Source organism: Manacus candei, unplaced genomic scaffold (assembly GCF_025592945.1).
Source record: "Manacus candei isolate 608988 ecotype Guabito, Panama unplaced genomic scaffold, ASM2559294v1 h1tg000028l, whole genome shotgun sequence".
NCBI lineage: Eukaryota > Metazoa > Chordata > Aves > Passeriformes > Pipridae > Manacus > Manacus candei.
This window is the reverse complement of record NW_026138076.1, coordinates 11,623,649-11,649,536: the sequence shown is the minus strand read 5'-3', so window position 1 is coordinate 11,649,536 and position 25,888 is coordinate 11,623,649. Positions and strand designations below refer to the sequence as shown.

Below are 25,888 nucleotides of genomic sequence, written 5' to 3'. Positions count from 1 at the left end.
AGGTTTTCATCTTCCCCCATTTCCTTTGCACCATCTTCAGTGCAGTGTAAAACAGAAAGTTTGCTTTCCATTTGGAAACAATTCCTTGCTTCCAGGTTTGAAATGCACTAAATAATCTCTTCAGGGAATAGTTCTTTTCTCATAAGGACAGTCAAGGATGTGAGCAGGCTGCCCACAGAAGTGCATTCTCTCTTCTTCGGTGTTTCCATAACCTGACAGAATCAAGCCCCAAAGAGCTTGATCTGATCTCACAGCTGCCCCTCCTTCAACAGAAAGTTGGTTTGGAGACCTATAAAGTTCTATCCAAGCAAATAATCTATGATAATCTATGAAATGACAATATTTTGTTCTGTCCATCTACTTATTCGTCTCTTTCAAACCTTAAGACTGGCAAATTGTGAAAAAATTGAGGCAAGGGCATCACAGGTGGAGAGAATGATTTAAGCAAAGTGTCCTAGATGCCACTCTGGTTCTCACTATTGTATCATTTGTGTCCTCTTTAAAAATCATACTACAAGAAGTGTTAAAAACTCTCACAGAATCACAGAATGGCCAAAGCTGCAAGACTCTACTTGAAATTGTCTAGTCCAAGCAGAGTTAGAACAGGTTGTCCGGGACTGTGTCCCATCAGATTCTTAACATCTGCATGATGGAGACTCCATAACCTCTATGGGCACCCTATTCCACTGCTCAGTCACCCTAGCAGTACAGTTTTTTTCCTCAGGTCTAAATGGGATTTCTTGCATCTTGGTTTGTTCCCAATGCCTCTTGTCCTGTCTCTGCGTACCACTAAGAATTATCTGGATCTATCTTCTAACTCACTCATCAGATAGATGTCTTCCCAGTTTTCTCTGCACCAAGCTAAACAGTTCCACCTTTCTCAGCCAGTCCTCATATGAAAGATGCTCCGGACCCTTAATCATCTTAACTGACTTTCATCAGTATGTCAACATCTCTCATGTACTGGGGAGTCCAAGGCTGGACCCAGCACTGAACCCAGATGTGTCTTATCAGGACTGAAGAGAGGGAAAGGATCCCCCTGGTCCTGCTGATAATGTTCTTCCAAGTGCAGCACAGATACTCTTGAACCTTTTTAACATGAAGTTACTCTTAATTTGTTTGATTTCAATAGATGTTGAGGATACTGTGAGTGACCATTGGCATCAATTCTCTCTTGATTTACTCTGAATAAATAAAAAAGACCAGAATGTATCTGCTGAAGGGCAAACTCTCCTTCTGATTTTACGGCAAAGCTAAACCAAAACATTTCCCTTTCCACCAACCTATAAAGTAGACATATAAGTACACAAACAGATTTACCTATTGGTGTATTGGTAAAACACATGCCAACAGGCAAATCAAAGCTAAATTTCATAACGTCACTGATGCTGATTCAATTTCTGGTTATTAAAATAGTCTATATTTTTCCTAGTTTCACTTTTTGATTTATGTATAATAGAAAAGTAACGAGAAGTTCACTGAAGTATTTTCTTGTTTATTTTGCACAAAATAATTAGATTTGAGGTAGTTTTGCAATAATATAAAAATGCAGCATCAGTCATCTATCATTGACATTCTTTTTAATCACAGTTCTATTTAATTACAGTATTTTTCCAGTCTAATAATTAGTGCTCAGATTACTGTCATAATATTCTCAACAAAGCAGAAGTCTTTCTCCTCATATCAAACAGAAATGGGGTCCAATAAAGGTAAAAATATGCCTTTTTGCTTACTTTGTAAGCCATAATCATGAAAGTGTAGTCATAAAAGGTGACTTTTAGAATAATTACAATGCTACTTTACAAAATATAAAGAAAGAAGCTGGAAAGTAACTGAATATTGTTTATGCTGGAAAGAGCGTGATTAATTACTTTATGTTTAACTATACTTTTTCCCCCCAGTGAACAGAGATTACATTTATACTGAGCTCTGTATCATTATGGAATTTGATTTTGGCAAATTTTCATAGTCATAATCCTGACATGATGTTAAATCATGAATGATAACTGGGAGTTGGGTGTCAGAGTGGCTCTGGTAATCAAGCGTAACTCCAAAGACAGAGAGCTGGATTTCATACATTATCTATACCTTATAAAATTGTACTGTAAGTGTAATTATCTTCTGTATTGGACAAGATGTACCATTTTGGGTTATTTCATTATACATTTGGTTTTGCTTCTGTTTGCTTTTGAACTAGTGCCCCCAATTATTTGCATTAATATTGCAGAAGAATTAGTATAATGCTAATGCAATAATGGCAATCTGAGAAGTCTATATTTTCCATTAATAACTACCCACCCTAATCCTAACCCTAACTCTAACCCTAATCCTGACCCTTCCTCCTCCCACCTCTAGCTAATGTGACATTAGCTAGAAAGTGATCCTGATTGACTCTGTCTAATACAGAGCTGTTCTGTTTCAAGAGCAATCACTTCAGGAGAAACTACTAGCTGCCCTCCCTGCTGAGTTAAAACAGCTGTGTAACAGATTGTTTTGCCCCAACGTTTTTGAGTGATTTTCCATTTCATCAATAGTGAATCCCTAAATTTCGTGAAAACAGTATCTCTGCTAGACAGTTTACTCGGCTGACATGAAACATGGAAAACTAGAATCAAAACCGCATGAACTAAAATACTGAATAGTCTAGTGGTTGAGTATGTGTTTAGGCAAAAAGCAGCTGTAGAAAGGAAGTTACTACAAAGGAATGCTTTTGTTTGGATTAAATTAGCTTTGAACGTGAAGGATGGCAACTTTCTGCAGCAGAAATCGGGTTAAATTCAGGAGACCAAATCTGTGAACAGCACATGAGTTTGAAAGATCTTGTGTAAAGTTAGGGAGAAACTGCACCTCACTTCTAGTTGTGAAATATTCCCATCCCTGTAACTTTGCTTCGGAAGACTTTACTTTTGCAAAAATAGCTTACTTGTATGTTTAACAGGAGTTAAAAAGCACATGTAAATCAGTGTTATTGAATACTTTATGTTTGGAATAACTGAGTAGGTGATCGAAAGTGCTTTTAAGGAAAATGAGAAGAAAAGCTTCTTTCTCAAAAGCATGTATGAATGTGTAGGGTGAATAGCTGCATGTATATAAGCATGTCTCCTCATCTGTGATATGTACACCAGTGTATGCTTACATTATTTGTTCTATTTTCAGTCTGTTCTAAATATTAGTTCAAAATATGATTTATAATAGTAATCTTACTGTGATTTTTCTGGTGTCTAGGCCTTGTGTCTTATGTCAAAAAAGAATGGAGTGCTTTAGCTTTGTCATTGTGTTTTAATGTTCTCTGCTTGCAATCCCTCTAATAAAATGAAGAATAAGACTCTAATCATACAATCATAGACTGGTTTGGGTTGGAAGATACCATAGAGATCCTCTAGCTCCAAACTCCCTGCCATGGACAGGGATATGGTATATGGTAATGTGGTATATAGAGTGTAAAATTTAGAGAAAGATAAAATTCTTAGGTATTTTTCAAAGTTTGTGAACTGTACAGTGCAATGTAGAAGGATGAAAATTACACCTGATTTGCACATCTGCTAATAAGAATCATCAGACTAATTCCATAACAGTGTATTTTTCATTATTCTTTCTTTCTCCGAGTGAAAACCTTCACAACCTAAAATCAGTGATATATAATACCTTTCTATTTTTCAAAAAGGGTATTCTTTAGCAAGGAAAGACGAGAATGAGTAATTTAGTGTCATATGAAATATATAGCATTAATATAAGATTTTAAGTCAGTCCAGCTGGCTGAAGTTCAAGAATACCAGGTGAAGCTCAGCCAGCTCTTTCCATAAATGATCCCTTTCTTTTGTCAGTACTCTAGCTCGCCTTGTCAATTGTGCAAATGTCTTGATTCTAAAAACCAAGCTTTCCTTTTCAAAGAAATTATGAGCATCTTGACACAAAAGTGTCAGGGAGGAGCAAGGCTGGTGGTGCCCTGATGGCCCTAGCAGAGGAATGCTTGGAGGGGGGCATTCTCTCCCCTCCTTAACCACAGGGCATTGGCACTGGTGGGAGTCTGCTCTACTCAGCTGAAAGAGGTATATGGGAAAAGAGGCTGCAGTAGGGAGTGTGTGTGTGTGATGTAAAACTATGGCTACGAGCGAAAGCGAAAAACACACTTAGAGAAATACAGGGTTTAAGAGGGCTAGGAAGTGAAATGCATCCACTTCAATTATTTTCCCATGCCCTGATAAGACAGGTGTATTAAATCCAAACTTAAGTAGCGTCTTACTCCTTAATTGATTTGTTTTGTTTGAGTTGTCTAAAGTCATTGTGACATACTGATAATATGGTATAAAATTCTAGTGACCTTACATAAAAAGGAGGGGGTTAATTACTTTCTAGAAATAGTCTGATTAATGCTGCCTTTGTACAGCATTATTTATCCATCAAATTTTCAAAATAAAAATTATAGCATTATGTGCACTAGACATTATATTCAGAAATTACCAGGTGTTGTCATACATGTTGCACAAGGCAAGTTGGTAGCAAAAAGACACAAAAGCACTTGAAGACATGGGAGTAACTAGGGGGAAAACGTTGTGGTATTCTTGTCAATAACTATATAAGCTCCAAAATTACAAAAGGACCGAAAAAAAGTAGCAGACGTTCTCAAAAATGTTTTCATTCTTTTAGCGTTGTTTTCTGATGATAGAAACAGGACTTGTAGGCTGTTTTCCGTGTAAAAACATTTGGGGTTTTAGTACTTAATTTAGGAGTAATTCAAGCATCCTTCATTCTAGGAACTGTTATAATGCTTTCTGTTCTAAACATTTGAATATATTCAAATTTAACCAGCTTTTTTATCACACCAGTGAGGATACAAATTAAAAGAAATATTTTTTTTTCCAGTTCATGACCTAAAGTATTTCCTCTTTGTGTGGAGACATGTTAAAAATAAAACCTCCAGACAAATAAGATCTCCAGTTTGACCTACTATTTATGTTTGTGATTCATTCCTGAATTGTCCAAGGCAAATACCTTAAGGCAGAAATTATGGTTGCAAGTGTAGTCTTTGACCAGGCATCTTCTAAAACCCAGGTTTTGACTTCAAAAGGGTAAAGGTAGGATTTCTGTATAATCCTATAAATGTAATTTATATTTTTGGATTCTAATTTGGAAGGTGAGAAGCTATCAGGGGGAATAATATGAAAGACTGCAAGCAAAGAAAATACTGTGTTTTCGAAAAAACCCAAATGAATTGCTACTACCTTGCTGGCTTTAGATCATGTCACACTTCAGTAACAAAATCTCAGAATATACACAAATGGGAGATACAAAAAAGATAAATAGGTTATAAAGCTCTTGGAAATTTATTAGATAATATCAAGGCTAAAACTGTATAAACATAAATTAATCTTATAATAATATTGGTTCCATGTGTTGTGATGAATTTGCAACTCAAGATTAATCTTTTTTTATTTGTATGTGTTAAATTTTTGATATATTGCTTAGGCTTTCATGTATACACACTGATAGTGCCCTGGCAAAACAGAAGGGGATTATTGTCTTGTTAAGTACATTTTAAAAATAGAAATCATAGTTAAAATGTTACTTTTTCATGTTGATGTGAGCAGCAACCAGAGCCACAAAGTTAAAACTTCTAAATGGAATAGCTAAATTTCATGATGATAATATTATTGTTTTACAGAAAGCAGTGTTTGCCTACAAAGCCAGTGCATTTTGTTAAGTCTGAGTATCACTTTGAATAATATTTTGCCGTGTCTTTATTTCAGCAGATTCTTCTCCAACATTCTCAATCTGCTACATGCAGAGCAAGTTTATACTATATTGGCAGGATGAATCAAACAATTTGCTTGGAGAAAATTCCTGATTTATTTTTTTCTTCATGTAAAATGCCTCTTATCTTTCTAGTCTGATAAGAAGAAAAACAAAAACCCACCACAAAACAAGCAAACTAAAACACCCCACCCAGCCATCGCCTCTTCTTTTTTTGTGGTGTGGCAGTGAACTTGTTTTTTAAGTCAAGTGTAAATTTTAGTTTTATTAGCCTTTACAGTGCTGTATTTCCAAGTAAAATCAATAGAAATAAAAACAGAGTTAGGGGACTAGGAGTCTAGTTTTGGTAGCAGCACTGGCACGCTCTGGATGTGTAAACCCGTTGTGGTCTTGCTCACCGTGGCAACATGGCCCCATGCCTCAAAGAAGGTCATGTCTACTTAGCAGACACTTAGTTGCTTCATTGGGCTTTCTGTACCCATGCAAATTAGATTGAATAAATATTCTGACATTTGCAAACTTCAGATATCAATTTAACATCAATTAAAATGAAGATCCGTGGAGTTGCAATGAATCGTTTGGGGCTTAATCCATTTCATTGATTTCCAAGTTATTTTGAGGTAATATTCTTTCAGGATCATTCTAAACTGAGTTCAAGTTCATCAGGAGGTCTTGCAAATTCATCAGCTTTTTCAGCAACCCGATGCAAAATATCAAGTTGTAATAAAAAATTAAATACACAGTTTTTCTGAGTTTGACCTTTGTGTTGTAAGTTGTTCATTACTCTGTTATGGACTGACAGATTTGTATTTCTGCTTTTCTAAGATTTAGTTAGCTAACTTTTCACCTATGTCTTCACATAAAGAGCATGTGGTTTATATGACTGTCTTATCTTTACATATCCTTTAATTCTAGCAGGAATCATTTGATTCATGTTTTGCAATGTCTTTGAAGCAGTCTATAATAACCCTGCTAAGAGAATCCTAACTAGAGAAGTTGCTGCACAGCCTGAAAAACAATTTAGAGACTAACAAAGAACGGTTGATTTGGACACTTACATTGCCTACTTCTTGGGCACTGTGATGTGATTATAATGTATTTGCTTCCATTTCTTTAAAAGGATTTATAAAAATATTATTTCAAGTGAGTTAATGGAAATTCCTATTTTCTTACTATTGTGAAAATCCATAGAGGAACCAGTAGGGCTTTTTCATATTCCTAAATTTTGAGGCAGGCTAGTTGGCTAACTTTTGTGTTAACTCTCTATATGAAAGGGAAATAGAGGGAGGAAATCCTTAAGAGCATTATTTAGTCTATCTAACTGAAAATCTTGCTTTGAGTTGTTCTTTTGAAGATCTTTGTCGCCGTTTTCTACAGGATATAAAGAAATTAGCTGCAAAAAACTCGGTGTTTGAGGCTGTGATGTGAATACCCCTCATCCTTCTCTCTTTCCATTCAGAGGATCTAAGATGCTGTGTTTACTATTACGCTAACGTATCTCATATCAATCAAGAATTTCCAACCAAGACAGAAATCTCTGCTACAAATTGACAAAACATAGTTACATTAATGAGTTCCACAAAGAAAGGTAGTTGCGGTTATCTTCAGCTGGAAAAATGGTTTCTTTGAAGTTCTTCTCTCCCATTTCCATCATATATCAACCTTCTTCATTTATATTTGTACAGTCAAATTAACTAACTTGAGGTTAATATTTTGAGAAATGTTTAGAATCAGTAGCTGTTTTAAAAGTATGTGTATCAAGGGGATGATCATGATGCATTTGTGCTAAAAAATTGTGCTTTTTTAAAAATTTGCTTGCCATAATGGATGGATATTAAACATTAACATAAAATGTTTTCCCAGCTGTAAGTCAATACTCAGTAAACTGGTTACACAAAACAGTATTTTACAGAAAGACCCAAATATTCTGCTTATTATTCAATGTGCTTTCATGCCAAATCAAGAAATAGAGCTTTTATAATTTAATGTTTTTTTTTTTCAATTATTGCCATTTCAGATTTAGTAATTGTATGTTCCATATGAAACAGATTTACCAATTGTATTGTTCAATTCTGTTCAATAGGAAATAGCAGAAGATCGGGATCGTTCACGACTGGATTCAATGGTGCTGTTAATTATGAAACTGGACCAGCTTGACCAGGATATTGAAAATGCTCTCAGTGCAAGCTCTTCCCCATCCAGCACCCCAATATATAAACGAAGGCATATACCTGTAAGCCAACTTGCTCAATTTCCTTATTATTCTGAGTAGAATCCTTTTTTACTTTACTTTTTTTCTTTCAGTCCTCACATTTATCAACTCTTTGGTTTCAGAACCCAAGCTCCTTTTGTAAAGAATTTGACTTGTATTTTTTTTTTGCATGTATATACATTTTGAAGGCAGTAATATTTGTATCCATTCTTTCTTTTGGCATAATTTCATAAATGAGAGCTTCAGAACTCCCAGATAAAACAAAGGGAAATCAACAAGATTCAGAAAATGTCTGGCTCTCTCATTATCACTTACTGCAAGTGCAGAGTCAGCACACAGTCAGGATCACACCAGTCTCAGAATATTTGACATTAAATAGAACTGAAAGTAAATCTGAGCTCCAGGTCATGCTTTTCTACTAGTGGGAAACACACTTAGAAAATTCTCTGTCATTCAAAGTAAGATTCTGGGCAGAAACGTGCACTTTAATTATTTAAATGTCTTTCTTCTTTTTTATTTACTTAAATGGACAATTCTTTGCTGAGAGTAGTCTGAAAGGAGATGGGACAGCTCACAAGCATGACTGATGCATTCTCTTTTTTTCTGTAAAATGTTTACACACATAACTATGAAGAACATGAAATGGCTGACCCAAGGTGTTCTCCTGCAGGCTTCCTGTTAATTTCATCCACATGTGCTGCAGCTGCTTTTCAATTCAAGAAACCTGAGAAATACTGCCCCAAGATCTCTAACATTCAGGTCATTTGTTTTTGTTAGTGATATTTTCTTTAAAATAATGAGGAGTTTTTCCTATTAAAGACAGACTTTGTTATTGCTAAGTGAGTGGTCTATAGGTGAAAAAAAGCTGTATTCAAGTTTCAGTGGGTTTGAGCAGGTGAAGATTTAAAAATATATCATTTTTAAAGGACATCACATAATTTCGCTTTTAACGGTTACACGTGTTCCCCATGGATATCAATGTTCTCACAGTATCTCCTTGAGCACTGATGACACAGAAAAGCTGAAATACACTGTTAATATCTGTTCTCTGTATCTCACCAATCTGTGCCAGCATTTTAGCTAATTTCTTACAGCAATAAAGTGAGTTGAGGCAATCTGTATAAATAAGCCTGCGCGATATTCAGAGCAAAGCAACCATTCAGAAAGACAGCTTGCATCAAACATGGTATATATGCTATCTATATACACTAATTTTCTAGGGGGTTGTTGAGCCTTTGATTATTATGTACTAGAGGATCAAAAGATCTGGTTTTCAGGGCATTTATGTATTGAGTTCAGGCTCGTATTGATTCTATAGTAACAAAGCATTTGAATGTGATATAAAAACATGGGTGACAGGGCAGGGAGCATGATTCTGTACTGTGGCAGCATAGTTCTGCTAAGCAGAAAATTCTAAGAGTAGCTGTAGCCAAACTGACTGCTACAGAGGCCTTTCTATGACACTTCTGCATTTCCCAATGCTTCACATTGCAGAGGACTAACTGGCAGGAAATACCTGACTCAAATACATGGTCCTACCTAGAATGTAGCATTGTCTCTAACTTCTAACTGTTTTCAGAAAACCACACACTTGTGTACATGGTGTAGAGACACCTGTCTAATTGGCATCTTTAGTTTGGCAGACCACAGACTTAACTGGAATTAATAAATCAAAGGGTGCTGTATCTTTTCAGTTCAGGAGCTCCTGAGATGTCGCTGCCTCATATTTCACCTATTCTAGGAAACTGGCACTAGGAAACTGGGGCTTTGTCTGCACAGAATTGTCTAGAGTTAATAGTTCAGGGGGTTTTTTGTGTACTCTGTAGCTGTATTCAAGCAGGCTGCTCCTCAGCTAACAATCCTGACAGTGTATGGCTGGTTCTACACACAGCCAGGTCTTTGCCATACATGTGTCACAATTTATCTGCAAGCAGTATAATCCCCTGCTCTCACTTTATGCAGTAAATAAAGCATGTACTATATTTTTACTTCCTCAACAATAAAACGTACCATATATCTTCTTTTTATTCCCAAAAAGAGGAATGTAATCAGTATCATTAAAAGTAAGGGCATTTTAATCAAAAATAGCATTTGGCTGATAAGTGTCTGCTATTTTCAAAAAACTAGGGAGCTGTACCTCTGAATTGTATAAACTGCTGCAGGGTGATGTCATTTCAGCTGTGTAATGGCTCACAGATGTTCGCTAGCTTGCAGTGCTGCGGAGACAGAAGGTGGGAGAACACAGGAAATACTGAACATCAGAGGAAAATGTCAAATTTCTGCAGCCCCAAACTGATTTTTCTTCCCTTGAATTCTAACATTTGTGGGAATTATTGCTTTGATGTTAGCAGTGATTTATAATTTCAGAACAGCAGCTAATGCAAATCACCACATTGAAAAGGACGGCAAATAAATGTGTAGGTAATGGAAATGAATAAGGGGAATTACTCTTACACAGAGAATTAAGCATATGTATTTAAGTGAGCTTGCCTAAATATTTCCATTATTTAGCAGAAGTAAGTTTTTATTTCATGTTCACATTTACTAAAGAGACTTGCAATACTTTTTTACAGGATGTTGAATCTGGTTCTGAAAGTGGAGTGGATGTTGCTTCAGTAAATCAGTCACAAACAAACTTATCTCCTAACATTCACACTTCTGACCTAGCATCTCCCTCTTCAGTAGCCAGCTCTGGAGCTATACCAAAGGCTGGGGTGAGTACAAAGGTTATATTTTTTTAAATTCTCTCATGATTACAGCTTGGAAGTGAAATTAAGAAATATTATGCTATTCATTACTTGGATGATACAGCAGAATGTGTGTGACGCTAATTAAAAAGGGACTAATAATGCAGGTTGTCTCAAAGTGCCATTTGAGTGGCAAACAATCCTAGAAGTTTCACATTTAAAAACCCACTATTAACAGCTGATGATTGTAATAAGCTGAGTTTTTACATGAGAAAATAAATTACAGGAGCTATTTCATTTAGGAAGGTAAGTTTTTTGGAAGTGGTATTGCTTGGAACGTTTCCTAAATCTCATGGAGGATGCAGCCAGAGAAAAAGATGGTTAAATTATGTGGCTTGATTTATGATGTCTGAACTCAGTCACCCTAGTCCTCTTGAAAGGTTAAACTGTTGTGTTCTGCAAGCAGAGCTATTACCCTACTGAAGGAAGAATGTCATTCTAAGGCAAAATTTGGCAAGTGGTTTCAGATGCTTATGATCGAGGGGAAGACTTTGAGCAAGCAGACCCTTTTCTGCAAGTCCCAGTGGCGAGGAAGGGCTGGCCTGAGAGCTCAGATATGGCAAGGAACCTCCTTCTAGACCCATTCCTAGATACATATATCTAGGCTCCTTTCTTTTGCCTTTGTCCATCTTTTGAAGAATCGTTCTTCATAATGCTTCAGCCATCAGCATATGCCAAAAAGCTTGGATGTCCTAGAAACTCCTGGCATACTGTTTGTTCCCTCTTGCACTTGCCATTTCTACTGCCTCAAGAAGCACAGAAATCTAGACTCGTCTAAGCTTTGCCTGTGCTGAAAAGTCTTAGCACAACTCCTGCTCCATCTGTTCACAAATTCAAATACTTCTGGTAACCAGACCAGCAGAAATTCTGGAATAAAATATTAAAATAAAAAGTGTGGTTAGCATAAATATATATGTTTAGAACGAGTCTATAAAAAGTAAAATAGAGGCCAACTGTCATTTACTGCACTGCAATAATAGCAAGTTAACTAATGCCTTTGATTGAGGCAGCAACAAAAGTTCTAATAAACATTTACATTTAGGATTGTTCACTTGTACAAAAATAAATTCCCTTGTAATTTATCATTGGTGCATAACTATAGCAAAACAGAGTGCTCTGCACTCTGTCACTGCATACAATGCAGCACAAATTCTCAAATAAGTACATATGTTATGCCAGAAGGTGATATACCATTTTACCAGATCCTGAGAAGCACACAGACACTTGTTAAGGAGTTAAACATCCCTTTTAAATGTAAGTTTCTCTACTAACATTCAGGGAACTCTTAGCACCTGGCTTTGCAGAAGTGTGAGTCACTTCCTTTCACTTAGATATTATGTGTTAATTCACCTTCAGTAAGCATTTGTTTGACTTTTACTCTGATGAACATATCTGCAACTGTTGTTTTACTACTTAATTTTATAAACTTTTTATAAGTGAAGTTAAATTTTCTCCAAACTCAACTCTCCCCTAGAGTTTTGCAGGCTGCAGCTCCCCATGATCTACATGGTGATTTGGGGATAGGCTCTTTTAAGTAGGTATGTTCAGACAAAGGTCATATTTTCATTTTTATAGTATGTTGGATAAGTACAAAAAAGTGGATAATTTTGCTGGAGTGTAGTTCTCCTACAAATTGGGGAAAACAAGATCCTCTCAGATGTTCTTTTTACTTCTTTTGCCTTGGGGCTTTCAGCTTGTTTTGATTGTGCACCCTTCCGATCCACAAACTGAGCACAAACAGTGCTCTGTGCGCTGTGGCTTCAACTGTTCAAAACTTCATATGCCTCCCTACCTGCAGTGAAATTTTATTTGAAAGCATAAGTTTTCTTGCAATATGCTAGTAGAAAATAAGCTTTCATTCTCACCCTGTGTATCTCTGCCTGTGTTGTTCATCTGGTCTGCATGGCCAGATAGACTGCTGCTAGTTGCTTGATTGCAAACATATATTAGTAGAAAAGTTCACCTATTATTCCTGTCATGTTTAGCAGTGGGATCTACTCAGGATGAATTTTTCAAAATGGTATATTGAAATGGCATGTCCTTGAAACACCGTCCAGGGCAGACTTCAGGGATGTCTGTGTACAGATGATTTCTATGTAGCGATCTCCTCTGAAAATCCTAAAAGCATGGTATTCAATCTGTAAGACAGGCTGTCCTCATAATTTTGGGAGGTTTGGGGGGATTTTTTTGTTTTGCTTTTGCTTTTCTTTATCTGTTTTTTTTGTTGTTGTTTGCTTGGTTGAGTTTTTTGTTTGTTTGTTTTGTCAGACTAGCTGATATAGGAATAAATCTATTCTACGCTGAAAACTCAACAAGCTACTTTTTAATGGTAATGGACTGTTTCAAAGATTTTACTCCCTTTTTGGAGTTTACAACTGCAGATCTTCAAGGATTCCAGATGCTTAGTCTCCAAGGACAACTTCTTTTGTTGCGTTTATTAATAGTATATAAACAGGAGTACAACGGCAATTAGTTATATTGGGGAGTGATATGTGGTATTTTTAAACAAACTATAGCAAACTGCTGAATGCATCAAAATCAGACTGTAAAGATAAAACACAACATCATGTGCAGACCTGGGGAGTGGGAACAATAAGGCAGGGCAGGGAAACACGGGTTCAGATCTAGTCCCTGATAAAGAACTTGTAAATGAAATTAACTACATAAGATATAGCTCACAAATAGGAAATCTGTGTACAGAAAAGCTGTGTCCATTCATGCTAATTCAGCTTTATATGGATTTAAACCAAACAATTTCAAACAATATCACAATGTGCTGGAATATCCATAAGCAGAATTTGGTTTGATGATCCAAGTGGAGATGATTCAGTCACTGGTTTATGGAAAGCAGGAGATTTTAAATTTTCATGGGCAGATTTTATGAAATGTGAAAAAAGAACTGTATTTAAAAATTCAGCATCAATTATAATTTTCTTTGTAAAATAATAATAGATATTATTTTAAATAAAATTTAGTGTATGTGTGTGTACTTTCACGCACAACTTATTTACATTTCATGAAAACCGATGTATGGATAGTCAAATCCATTCTTGTCAGTGTAAATGCCTGTGTACAGTACATATCCATATATATAACCATACACATGCATGCACACACACACACAGAACTTCTTACTGAATATGGGCATGACAAAGAACAGGATTCTCACTGGAGCATTCTAGAAAGGCTTTCCTGTGATTCTGCAGGGTGCAACATGAAAGTCTTTGATATGCCAATGTACTTGGTATTTTTGGGATTATGAGAAGCATACAACTGAATAGCCTTCACCCTAAATTTAGTATGTCACTTTTATATTTCATGGTCAGAGTAAAATAGCATCATATGATCAGTAGAGTGCTTGATCGACAAACTGTACATGTGTTGCGGTCTGAAGGGAAGAGGGGACAGCACACGAGGAAGGGTGCAAGCAGACTTGTTTATTCAGGCGTGTGCCCCATTCTTAACTGTCCCGCCAGGCAAAGGGGGCAGAACATCGGGTGGGCTATCAGACTGACAAATGGGGGAGCAAATCAGAACAGGGCACAGGCAAAAGGGGGAGGAGGAAGCTTGGGCATGTGCAGTTGTGCACTGTGTAGCATGAATACAGTGGAACCACACAATAACAGTAAAGTCCATATGAAAGTCCTGCCAATTGCTGTATGCTTTTCTCCATGTTTGGAACTGTTCCCATCCTGAGTCTTGCTTCTCCACATACATGTTTGGCAAGGTGCACATATGGACAACCCTTGTGAAATAAGGATTCACATGACTGAACAGGCACATTTCTCACGTAATTTAGGATGGGATAATAAGAAATGTTTTTGGCACCCTTATATTGCTTATGTTTGCAGAGTAAAAAATGTTCATGCTTCTATCATTAACACATCTCTGTGTTCTGGGGTTTTGTTAATCAGTCTCCCAAATAGACAAAGATTTTAGTATATTAAGACTTTTTTATACAGTCTGGTTTTTTTTACCTTCCTCTATACAAAAAAATTGGCAAAAGGACAATAGCAACTCAGGCCTTAAAGTTGTAGCCAAATTTTTGTCCTTGAACATCTGCTCTGCAAAGCCTATTTATTTTCTGTTCAGGTGAAAGAAAAAAAAGCCATGATTATTTTCTACTGCTTTTCTTGGCAGTCTTGTCCCTCCTGCTTCAACAGTGTCCAATTTAGCCTTAATCACACTGTGCAAAGGTAATCAAGCATCTATTATCACCAAAATAGCTGGTACCTAGGAGAAGATTGTTTTTCAGATTAGCCATAATGACTCATTTAAGATACATTCAATTCTCAAGGTGGTTTAAGAACCAGTTATGCCTGAAAGTATAAAATTACCTAGTTTGGCTGAGCATTAGAATGGGCTTTAGGCATAGCTACTGGTATCAGTGAAGCCTTGGATGAGCTCAGGAGTCCACTTTCACAAATCTTGTTACTTTATGGGGACAGTTGTGTTATCTTAATGACAGATTTGCAAACTTTTCATCTACTTGTACTAAAATAATTTAGCCTTTCACATATGCTTTTGATTCATATTATATTTTAAAATTTGATCTTTTTAAAGAAAGCCAAATCATTTTGTGAAGAATGATTTTGAGACTTGTAGATTAAGAAGCAGAATTCAAGTTTCTTCCTACTTTGCTACACTGCTTTTTAATTAGGAAAGAAGCTAAAATTTATAAGAAGTACAAGGAAGTCTTTATTACAGAATTAAATATTCACAAAGAAGAATTATTAGATTTATTTCAAAGGTTTGAACTGCTTACATTTTCTACTGCATTATCCTTTATAGTAAATTGAAAGAACTATGAAGTATGCAAACACATGCAGACTATGTCAGTGAATTAGTCCTGACAAATTTTTCACAATGGGTCAGCAATTTGAAAGGTTTGGTGATTTGATTTGAAAGATTTTGATGACTGAATCATACTTTTATGTTAAATTTTACTTTTTTATCTAAGTCTTCATATCACTTTTCTAAATTTTGCTGCTATTATAGTGTTCCTTGAATTCTTATTTTACTCATTCAGGCAAAACTGGAAGTTATTCTAGTAAGCATCAGAGAGAAAGACTCTTACTATTAATTCAAATATTGTTCCTTTAAAACTGATAATTTTTATGAACAGAAGATGAGAAAAGACTTCTCTAGACCTGACCAAGTAATATTGTCTTTCATATCTATGTTTAAAGAAAGTGTTAGAAAACACGGCAAGACAATTAATCATGAAAGTAATTTTTCACACAATCACATACTCACTTGAATTCTATTAGCCTGTTATTTCGCCCCACAGAAAGCAAATTACCATGAAGTTACATTTGCCAATCATGTGTAAGAAAGCAGCATTATGCTGTATTTGTTACATGAACTTCTCAAAAATTTTCTTTGACTCTGGTTTGTTCCCCAAAGGAATGAGTATTTTGTTTTAAGTACATCTTCCTATGTTAACCCCAAGTGTGTTTATTTTTTCTCAAGTGAAATGGCAGAGCTTTTTGTTCTGTGAAATCTTTTAAGCACCATAAATCTTAAAGGTGAGCCCTTTTTTTTTTTTTTTTCAATGAGAGTAATCCACTCCTACAATTTGAACCAAAACCACTGAATCCAGTCATTACACCTTTGGCAGTGCTGCTTTGGTTAGGAAGTGTCTCTCTCTCACACTTTTTCTGTCCCTCAGTGTTGAATCCTGAGCTACCAACATAAATTCACAGTGCAATTTTATATGGCTGCAGCAGAACCCAGGAAATGCATGTATTGGGCTGTCCATTTGTGGTTTCAAGTTCAATCCCAACAAAATGTTTGGAATCTAAATAAATATTCAGCTTGTGAAGTGCTAAGCATGAACACTTCTGAGTTTTTCCAAGCTGTCAAGTTGTTCATTTACATTTCTATCTCTTCTTGTTTGTAGCAGCCATGCTTATACACAGGTTTTTTCCTCATGTTTTCTTCCTTCTGCAGAGTTGCTGACGCTGTCTTCAACCCTATATCATTATGACTGTGTACAATAACCAATTTTTATAAACTGAAGCAAAAGTTTATGACTTCTTCAACAGTAACATCGCTAATTGTGCTGTTACTAATGTTAAGTACTTTTTTTTCACCGTATGCTGCCACCTGGTGTCTAGCTCTTTTAAATGACGTGCGCTGGGCAGGGCACATCAGGCACTCACACAAGATTTTCATCTTATTCAGATGTATTCTGAATATTTATTAGATATAAGAGACTAAAGGCCGACATTTTTCTGTGATAATGAAGTTTTGAAGGAAATTGTAGTGGATGGGGATACTTTCAGAAATGCTAAAAAATTTTCACTTAGTCTTAATAAGATTTGATTTTATAATAATGGAGGATAAATTCAGCTCTTAATTAACAGAAGATGCTTGGAAGATTTTAGATGACTCCCTTAAAATGCAGGTTTCACATTGGGAATTTTATATTCGCACATGCAATAATTTATTTGTACATTAAGTGTATTAAGTGCTGGTATTCATAAAAGTCATATCTCATTTCCAGCCAGCTACATAATTACTGACACAACATAATATCACAACTGCATATGTACCACCGTAAGAGGAATGTGGGTTTGAGACCATCGAGTCTGGTATACTGGGAGGAAAAATACCCTACACTCCTAACAGGCAGTCTCTCTTTGTTTTGCAAAATTCACAGTGGTTTTCATTTTTCTCATTTTATTCAAGCCTCTTGTGTTTGAGAATAGGGAACATCTTCTCTGTAAGAAAAATTAATAATAAGGTAATAATGATACCTGAAGTTGCCAATATTCAAGTCGTTCAATACAAAAATGTAAGCAAGGTTCTGTTTATATTTAAAGGTATCATGCTTAAATGTGTTAGTCAAATGTGTAAATATAATGTGTTAATCAAATGTGTTATGGTTATATCTGCCTATAATGAAACAGACTAAGAGGTCAGAATTGCTCAAGATGAGCTCAGATTTGTGAACATATCTTGCATCTTTTCTGCATGAACAAAAAGAAAAAAAAAAAACAAAAAAAAAAACCAAAACAAACAAAAAACCAAAAACAAACAAAAAACCCCAAAACCTGAATGAATTATAATTTCTGTTAATTTTACTGTGGTAGGGAATCTAGAAATTGCAGTTTGGGCTCTCTAACATCCTGTTTACATTTGGGCCTGGGCAAGACGATTCCCAAACCCATGGTTTGCATTACCCTTTATTCACTGTAAATTAGACTTACTGACACCTGGAATCAAATCTGTTATTTCTTGCACACAAACGTTGTGTTTATTAGAAATACTATATCTTTATTTGAGAAATGGAAACTGAAATCTGTGACGGGAGGAATTTTATTGTGTTACTCTCAGGACCAATATCCTTTTATGTACCCTAAATTTAAATACTAGAGGCTTAATAGCAGGAAATTATCAGTGTTGTTGTTAAATGATCACAAGCAGATGCAGAGAGAGAGAGTTTTCCAAGTTCTCTAAGAACAAATCATCTGAACATCGGTCATGTGAATCATCTAAAGTTACACAATTTCAAACTTCAGCCTCACTTTAGCCTCGTTGTGCATTCAGTTAAATCCATTTTCTCATAGGAGTAAATGTGTTTATGTCAACAAGACTGCAGAATTAATGCTTTGTGCCTCAGTTAAAAGGTTTAATAATCAGAATGAATTACTGTAAGGACACGGAGTGTTCATCCCGATACCATGTGCTTGCTATTGCTAAAGCTAGAATCATAGAATGGTTAGGGTTGGAAGGGACCTTAAAGATCATCTAGTTCCAACCTCCCTGCCATGACCGGGGACACATTCCACAAGACCAGTGGCTAATAAATACACACAGAATACCAAATACGAAAAACATAAAGAAAAATCATAAGTAACCTTTCCCAAACATTGTGAAGCTTCCATTCTGCCTATTATGACTACCTTCAAAGAATTGATTCATATGCCATTGATTAATAAATAATGGTTTAGATTGGATTTTACGAAAAATTTCTTCACCAAAAGGGCTGTCAAGCACTGGAATAGACTGCCTAGGGGCATGACTGAGTCACCATCCCTGGAGATATTTGTGTAGATGTGGCAATTAGGGACATGGTTTAGTGATGGACTTGGCAGTGCTGGGTTAATGGTTTGACTCAATGGTCTCAGAGGTCTTTTCCAACCCAAATGATTCTATGATTCTATTGTAGACACTCACAACAGGGTAGCCCAAGTTTGCATTTGGGTTCATGATGTAAATGAGAGTCATAGTTTGAAACAACTGTGTGATGCACAGAAGAATTGCTAGTGCCCCATGTTATAAAAGTCAAGACAAACCATTCTATATGTTAACTATTTGACTGTCTCAATGTACCACAAATTTTCCCTGTCAGTATGTAACCTACACAGTGCATTTCTGCATTGAAGAACTCCAATTCTGAGCTCAACTATGAGATTCTTGTTGCATGCATGTGCAAAGATGGGGAAAATTGTTAAATCCCTGTTAGTCAGAAGCCTGTGGAAAATTGCTGCTAAATATCTAAACTCATTCTTATGTCAATGGCTTTAAGAAATTTATTTCCTTGAAGAAAAACAAAGTCCATTAAGCACTGAGAAGTTTTATTAACAGATTTTTTTGTTGTTTAAATTGCTGCAATTCAGAGGTGTATACATCTGAGTGGAATTGCATTAGCTTTGATATCAGCTAATGTTTGCAAAAGTGATCACTGCAGGAGATGGTGATAGGTATAGGTGAAGTACACAGGAAGTAATTACTACTTCTTAAAAATAAGGGACAATATTTTTTAAAGGTTAAATCTGTGAAACTTCCTGATACTTTGGAAGGTAAAAGTAAATTGGTCTCAAAATGTGCCTAGACATTTTTCTAGGATAAAGTTTATACCCATCAAAACAGCAGATGGAAACTTCTGTACATTATCATCACAGTCTTACTGTCAGTCATTCAACAAAATCCTGATGGAGGAGTTGCATTTGACTCAAAAATCACAGCTTGTCATTGGGATTTCCATGTTTTTATACGCATCCTCTGATCTACTACAGGTCCGGGGAGAGGAAAATGGTCTAGATTAATCCAATAAAACCATAGACATGCTCAGAACCATTGACAACTGGACATGGAAGCCCTTATATGGGCTATTTCTCTTGCATGTAAACTGTTTCTCTTGCACAGAGTTTTATCTCAGTATAACTTGTCCTACTGACACCTGCCTTCTCTGTTTCACGTCTGATAGAGCCTTTCGTAGCAATTAATAAATGCCAAACATTACTGGGAAATTCTGATGAAAAGAAGGAATCTGAAATTTCCTGTTAAAAATGTACTGAGATATATTGCATCAGTTATTACATCTGTACCTCTCACTATTTTTAGAATTCTGTCTCTCTGAAAGGAAATACTTGGAAGATATGTTGGAGCATAAATTTCACCACATGCAGAAGACTAGCATAAGGACTTTTAATGCATTTATTTGTAATTGCTTAAAACAGTGTTGAAGACCATCTTACTGTGTTTAAATGAGCAGAAAATGTCCTGTGTGACAACACCACAGAAATAGAAATATTCATACATTTGTGACTCTTTCCATCCTGTTCAGTAATAACTCAAGATACCTTCAGAATCATTAGAAAGGGAATTTCAGAAAGGTACTTGCTGAACAGTATGAAGGAATGGAAAGGAAGAGAGGTGCTTGGAGACTTGCTGTAGAAAGCTAGGTTGCAGATTTTATGGAGACTGGGGATAAGGGGCCTTAAAGCTATGAAAAAACTTGAACTTTTTGCCAGCAGACCAATAGGTGACAAAAGGCTGCAACTTTGCTCAGTCCAGCAGTGTTGCACAAGAGTTTCAGCTAGGAACAAATTGTTGTTTGTGAGATTTTGTGAGTGCTTATTACATCTCCCTAGGAATTAGATCACTGGGAGAGAAGCAGTCAAACCAAATAGCCGATATTGAAAATCATCTTGTGACTGAGACCCACCGGACACTTTTCTTACCCCTCAGCAATTCAGGAGAGTGGAAAGATCAGAGTGTTTTGAAGATGGAAAAAATAGTGTAATTTCGGTTCATTTGAAAGGTCATACTGGCCTAGGGTTGCAATTGCTTTCTGTCTCCTCCTTTGTGTGATTCAAGGAGGGGATTCGAATTGTCCAACTGTCCCATGCAGTACTGTCATAAAAAACAGGTGAGATGCACAATGATTGCAGGTACAGCAATCATATTTGAGCTGCCAAAAAATTACTCAGAAACATACTGCTTTGAGTATCTGCCGCGTTAGTCTCCAATAATGATAATAACTATTAGTGACCATTTAAACTGATACTAAAAAAGTTGTCCCAACAAGACAGGAATTGTTCTATTTATTATAAAGTAGTATTACTGCAAAACTGTTTTCAACTAATCTTCTAATATTCATATACAAAAGTTTAGTGTTTGATGGAACTTTGGCTCATGTTGAGATGTTATGAAATTTAAATCCCTTTTGGCAGAATTGTGTATATAAAAACAGGAAAGATCAGCATTATCTTAAAATTATGATTTACTTTAGCTTAGCTATACTCCTGAATCATTAAAGTGATCTTTTTCCTGTTTCTTCTCTTTTGTCTTTCTTCTTTTTCTTTTTTTTTCCCTTTTTCGTTTTTTGTTTCTTCTTTCTGTTTTCTCTTTCTCTTTTTTTTCTCGACCTCCTTTTCTTCTATTTTCTTTGAATTTTCCACCTTTCTGGATTTTATTCTGTTTTTTTATCCTGTGTTAAAGTCATCATGGTTGCTAATACCGAGTGGTACCAACTCTGCTCCAAACTACACTTTTTCTTTTCCCCATGGTCCATGGCTGTCTTTCACCAGATCAGTCCTAGTGAGATCACTGGAATGATTGTACAGCCATAGCTTTGTCTATTTCTGTAAGCATTTGAATTTCTTCTCTTCTTCTAATATAACACTGGACAACATGTCTACCTGTAACTTGAGCAAGGTAGAATATTGGCACTTAAAGCAAACACAGGTATTCAATGTTTTCTAGGCCATGGACTGAAGACCAGTGCCTTTGGGGACAAGTACATCACTAATAATTGTTTTAGCTGTCAGTCTTGCTAGTATTGAATTCAGCCTCCCTAATTCATGTCTCTGCTTGCCGTTGTGGTTATTTTAAGTGTGATTTGGGGGGAGGGGAATAATGTTCATTTAGCTAAAGAGAGAATATGCAAAACCTCAGGAAAGAAAAGCTGTATTAAAAGGGAGAGAAACAATGTAGTATGTAAATATTCCTTTTGGTGAGAATTTCCTGTGTTTTAACTAAGAAAGAATTTCAGGCTTGCATCCAAGACAAATAAAGCAGCACAGAACAAGGGGACGGAGACAGAATTTGAGTTGGAAAAGCAGTGACAACAGTTTAATCTTTCTGCCAGTAGATGGAGAGCACAGGAAAGTAGAAGCATGCACACAAAGAAGGAAGGAAAAAACCTTACATCAGCTTCTTTAAGGGGGTGAGAGATAAAAGAACAAAACAGCAAGAAGTGGGGAGGAGGGGAAACAGATTGCAAAGTAGGTGGAAATTGGAAAAAAATGGATTCTAAATGATAAAGGGGAAATGACAATTCCTAGATTATCAGCTTGGTCAAATCAACTTGTTGATACTGAAGAAATAATTATCTTCTTTTATGCCTTGTACATGGTATTCTTTACTTCTGGAATATGGTTTGAAAACGTGGCATGAATAGTTAGAATTACTGAAATGGAATAAATCCATGTCTGCCTTTTCAAGTGCTTTTCCAGACACAGACATGCTGTGAGTGACATCATGGAAAACCATTTCTTTTTCTCCTTTATATATACCTCTCTTGTAATGGATTTTTTTCTTCCTATGCTCTTCTTCTCCCCATCTCTTGCAATTTCTGTCTCTGTCTCTCACTCTTCCATCTCTTACTGCTTACTTTCTTTCTTTTTTTTCTTTTTCTTGTCTTTCCTTTTTTTTTTCCTTTTTTTTTTTTTTGGACTTCAAAGCTGGGGTAGGAGCAAGGGATCTGGTTAGTTCTCTGTTTAATAGTTGAAAGAGCATGGTTTGGGGTTTTTTAATGCACAAAATTCCTCTCAGTGAGACATGCCACACATTCTGAACTCTCCCCTTCAGGCAGTTACACACTATTAAATATGGGGTTGGAAATGACACGCGTCTGGAAATACAGAAATGAAACAGCCTTCCACTCTCTGCACTGCACTATACAATGAAGGTGTTGTAAATTGTTAATTGAATGGCACAGGCTTCTAGTTTGTTGGGCTTTCTATAAATAGAAATTTTACATTCCAGTGTGTTGCCACTTTTTATTTTCTTCAAACTAACTGAAGAACCTTTCTGTGTTATATAGAGATTAGCAAAATTTTTATTTACCTGTTTTTATTCCCTAAAACATAGCTTGGGCTCTGAAATTTTTTTTTTATTTACCTTCTTTTACTGAACCATCTTTATGGTATTTTTGGACTATCCCTATTTTAAAAGAGAAGTAAAATCCAAGCAACCCAAAATGGTACTTGAGATATCCCCTGTACCTTACAACCCAATAAATACTGAAATATGATTATAGTATTTTAAATAATACAGATAGATTACATAGAAATTAATAGCAAAGTATTGCCACACAGAATACAGAAAGGCAAGCAGGGTACTGCCTGAGATGAAAAGCTAGGAGATCCTTTGGTTTTCCAAAGTCATTCTGAAATTTTGGGTTCCCACTCTCAGAAGACAATACTATCTGTATGTGAATGGCAGAGAAGTTTATTATCCCATAGTAGTTTGATAGGTGACACAAAAACTGCACATGAGAGGCAGCTGGTGAGGAATTGTAGACCCTTGAGTCTGAACACTGCAATGTGAAAACGAAGTAAGGTTTCATTCAGAGTAGGGAGTGAAGTAGTTGATGGAATTAATCTCTCAATAATCTGTGATCCTGCAGAATGCTAGCACTTTCTTTACAAAGCTGTCATTCTCAGTCCAGAGTATTTTATATTGCAATGCTATAGCCCAGGGAGTGTACAATACGGTTTACAAGTAACAATGAGTAAATGAAAGATTATGTGGAATTAAATACACTAGTTCTTTGGAATGTGATGAGTTTCAAAACACCTCAAATGGTTGACCAAGACAGGTGCCCTTGGAAGCCTGAAGGAATTTTCAGATTACGATATTTAAAATAGCATTTGCTACTATTGGCAGGTTTAGCTAGAAAAAGTGAAATTAGGTATAGAGTTTTCTTCTAAACAGGAGCAATGAGTTTATTTTCACCGTAAACTCGCATGGTCAATATGCTGAATAACAAAATGTTCAACAGTTGAGTATGTGACTGTAGAATCAGTGGGGTGATAGGCTTAAGGTAGACAGCAAAAAACATGACAGAAAGTAACAGAGTCAATTTCATATCCAGCTTCCAAACCATTAAAACCAAACTGTATTGGCTCATTGTGGAACTCTGTCACACAGTAACATGCAACTTTTCTGATTCCTCTTTTAAGTAGGAAGAACTTACAATTTCTGCCAGAGTTCTGCCTTGAAAGCATAAAAAAATTTTCAGAAGCCCAGATGACTTTATATTAAAAGTCCCCTTTTGTAAGCAACTTGGACATTTGGGAATCAAAGGGTTCTCCTTTTCCTCTTTTTCTTTTCATGTTCCAAAGATATTTGCACTTTTCTGAAACAGTTGTTCCCTTCATCCATCTGAAAACAACACAGAGTACTAGATTCAAAGCATAGTTTCTTTCAGTTACAGGCTGAAGTTTCTGCACACAGGATGCAAGTAGTTTTTCCAAAGTGCTATCCCAGAGAATCTCTGATAATATTTCCACGCCCCACATGATATTTACACCTTTTTTATATATATTTAGACAAATTTTTCCTTTTTTTCTAATAGGTCCTTTGACACACCTATTGGAAAATGTTAAGCTGATAGATGAGGTTATTTACCAAAGGAATTTGGAAGACCAAGAACATTTGAAGAGCAAGACCTTAAGTCACTGAGAAAGAACCTATCTGTCTTGTAACTTTATTCAGAATTTCACAATCCTTGCTAAACTGCAAGATAAGGGCCAAAGGCAACAAACCAGCAGGAGCCAACTCAGAATGTGCCAAAGTTCATAGAACAGTTGCTTCAGGCTGAAGTTTGTTGACCCTTAATCACTCGGGGTCATCAGTGGTTCTGCTGCAGGGCCTTGCAGAACGTGAGTCCAGTCAGATCTCCTGCTGCTCCTGTCCAGGCTACTGGTAGGGTGGAGTTAAAGCTGGGATGCATGAATTCCAAGGCAGCTTTTCATGTGTGTCTGCCTGTCAGAATGCTTTTTTGGATTACCATCCTTCTGTAACTCACGTGTTTTCTAATTCTAAACTTCCTTAATCTCTTGCAAATGGTGTAGGTGGAGTTAATCACAACACAGGCAAGAGATTCCTTCCAGTTAGCATACCTTGTATACTTTCAGGACTGTGTTTTGTCATTGATTGATATTAGTGTAAGCACATACTTACACAACTTAAGTTTTAAATCATTATTTGTTAAATCATAGGGATAACATTGCTGAGAAATGCCCTTTTTCTGTTAAGTCTCCTTTGACTATTAGCCTTACCTTCAATAACTGCATTGCAATGAGTATGCTAGACTGCTGTGCAGTAATTGAGTAAAAGATAGTAGAGAAACAACTGGCATTTCACACACTAATCTTGCAACAAATTCAGCATGTAAGCATGCACTGACAAAAAACATACTTCGGTCTCATGGTCTGTGACAAGATACAGAGTAGTAGCTACTAATGAATACTAATAAATTTAGCAATGATGCCATTCATGGTATAATAAAACTTTTAATGTATATTTTTAAGAGCTCTAGCACACATTTGGACAGTTCACAAATTTTTACAAAAAGAATCTTTATGACAGTGATAAAACTTAAGAAAATATCTCATTCCTGAAAGATATTTGAGTATAGTTCATCAAGTACATAAATTGCGTAAAAAATTTTTGAAAGTTCTTCCACTGTCTTCAAAAGCTCCAGAAGTGTCAGTATTTCTCATAATCCTTTTAAGTAGGAAAGCAGCAAAAGAGAGCGGAGGCATAAGGGCATATTGACCCCTGGAGCAGCTGTGTGCTGCAGGGGCTAAGTGTTTGGGAATTTTCAGAACTGGATGATCCTCTTTGAGAGAAAACTGGAAGTGGGGAAAAGGAA

The 25,888-nt window shown here is 36.1% G+C and overlaps 1 protein-coding gene across 4 annotated transcripts in view; it reads left to right on the top strand.

Moving 5' to 3' along the window:
• DLC1 (DLC1 Rho GTPase activating protein) overlaps nt 1–25,888 on the top strand; it is a 259,503-nt gene that overhangs the window by 82,659 nt on the left and 150,956 nt on the right. For all 4 annotated transcript variants that reach the window (XM_051790262.1, XM_051790260.1, XM_051790259.1 and 1 more), the window contains exons 3-4: nt 7,835–7,984; nt 10,537–10,677. In XM_051790262.1, coding sequence (XP_051646222.1) covers nt 7,835–7,984; nt 10,537–10,677 — 291 coding nt within the window. The remainder of the gene's footprint in view (nt 1–7,834; nt 7,985–10,536; nt 10,678–25,888) is intronic.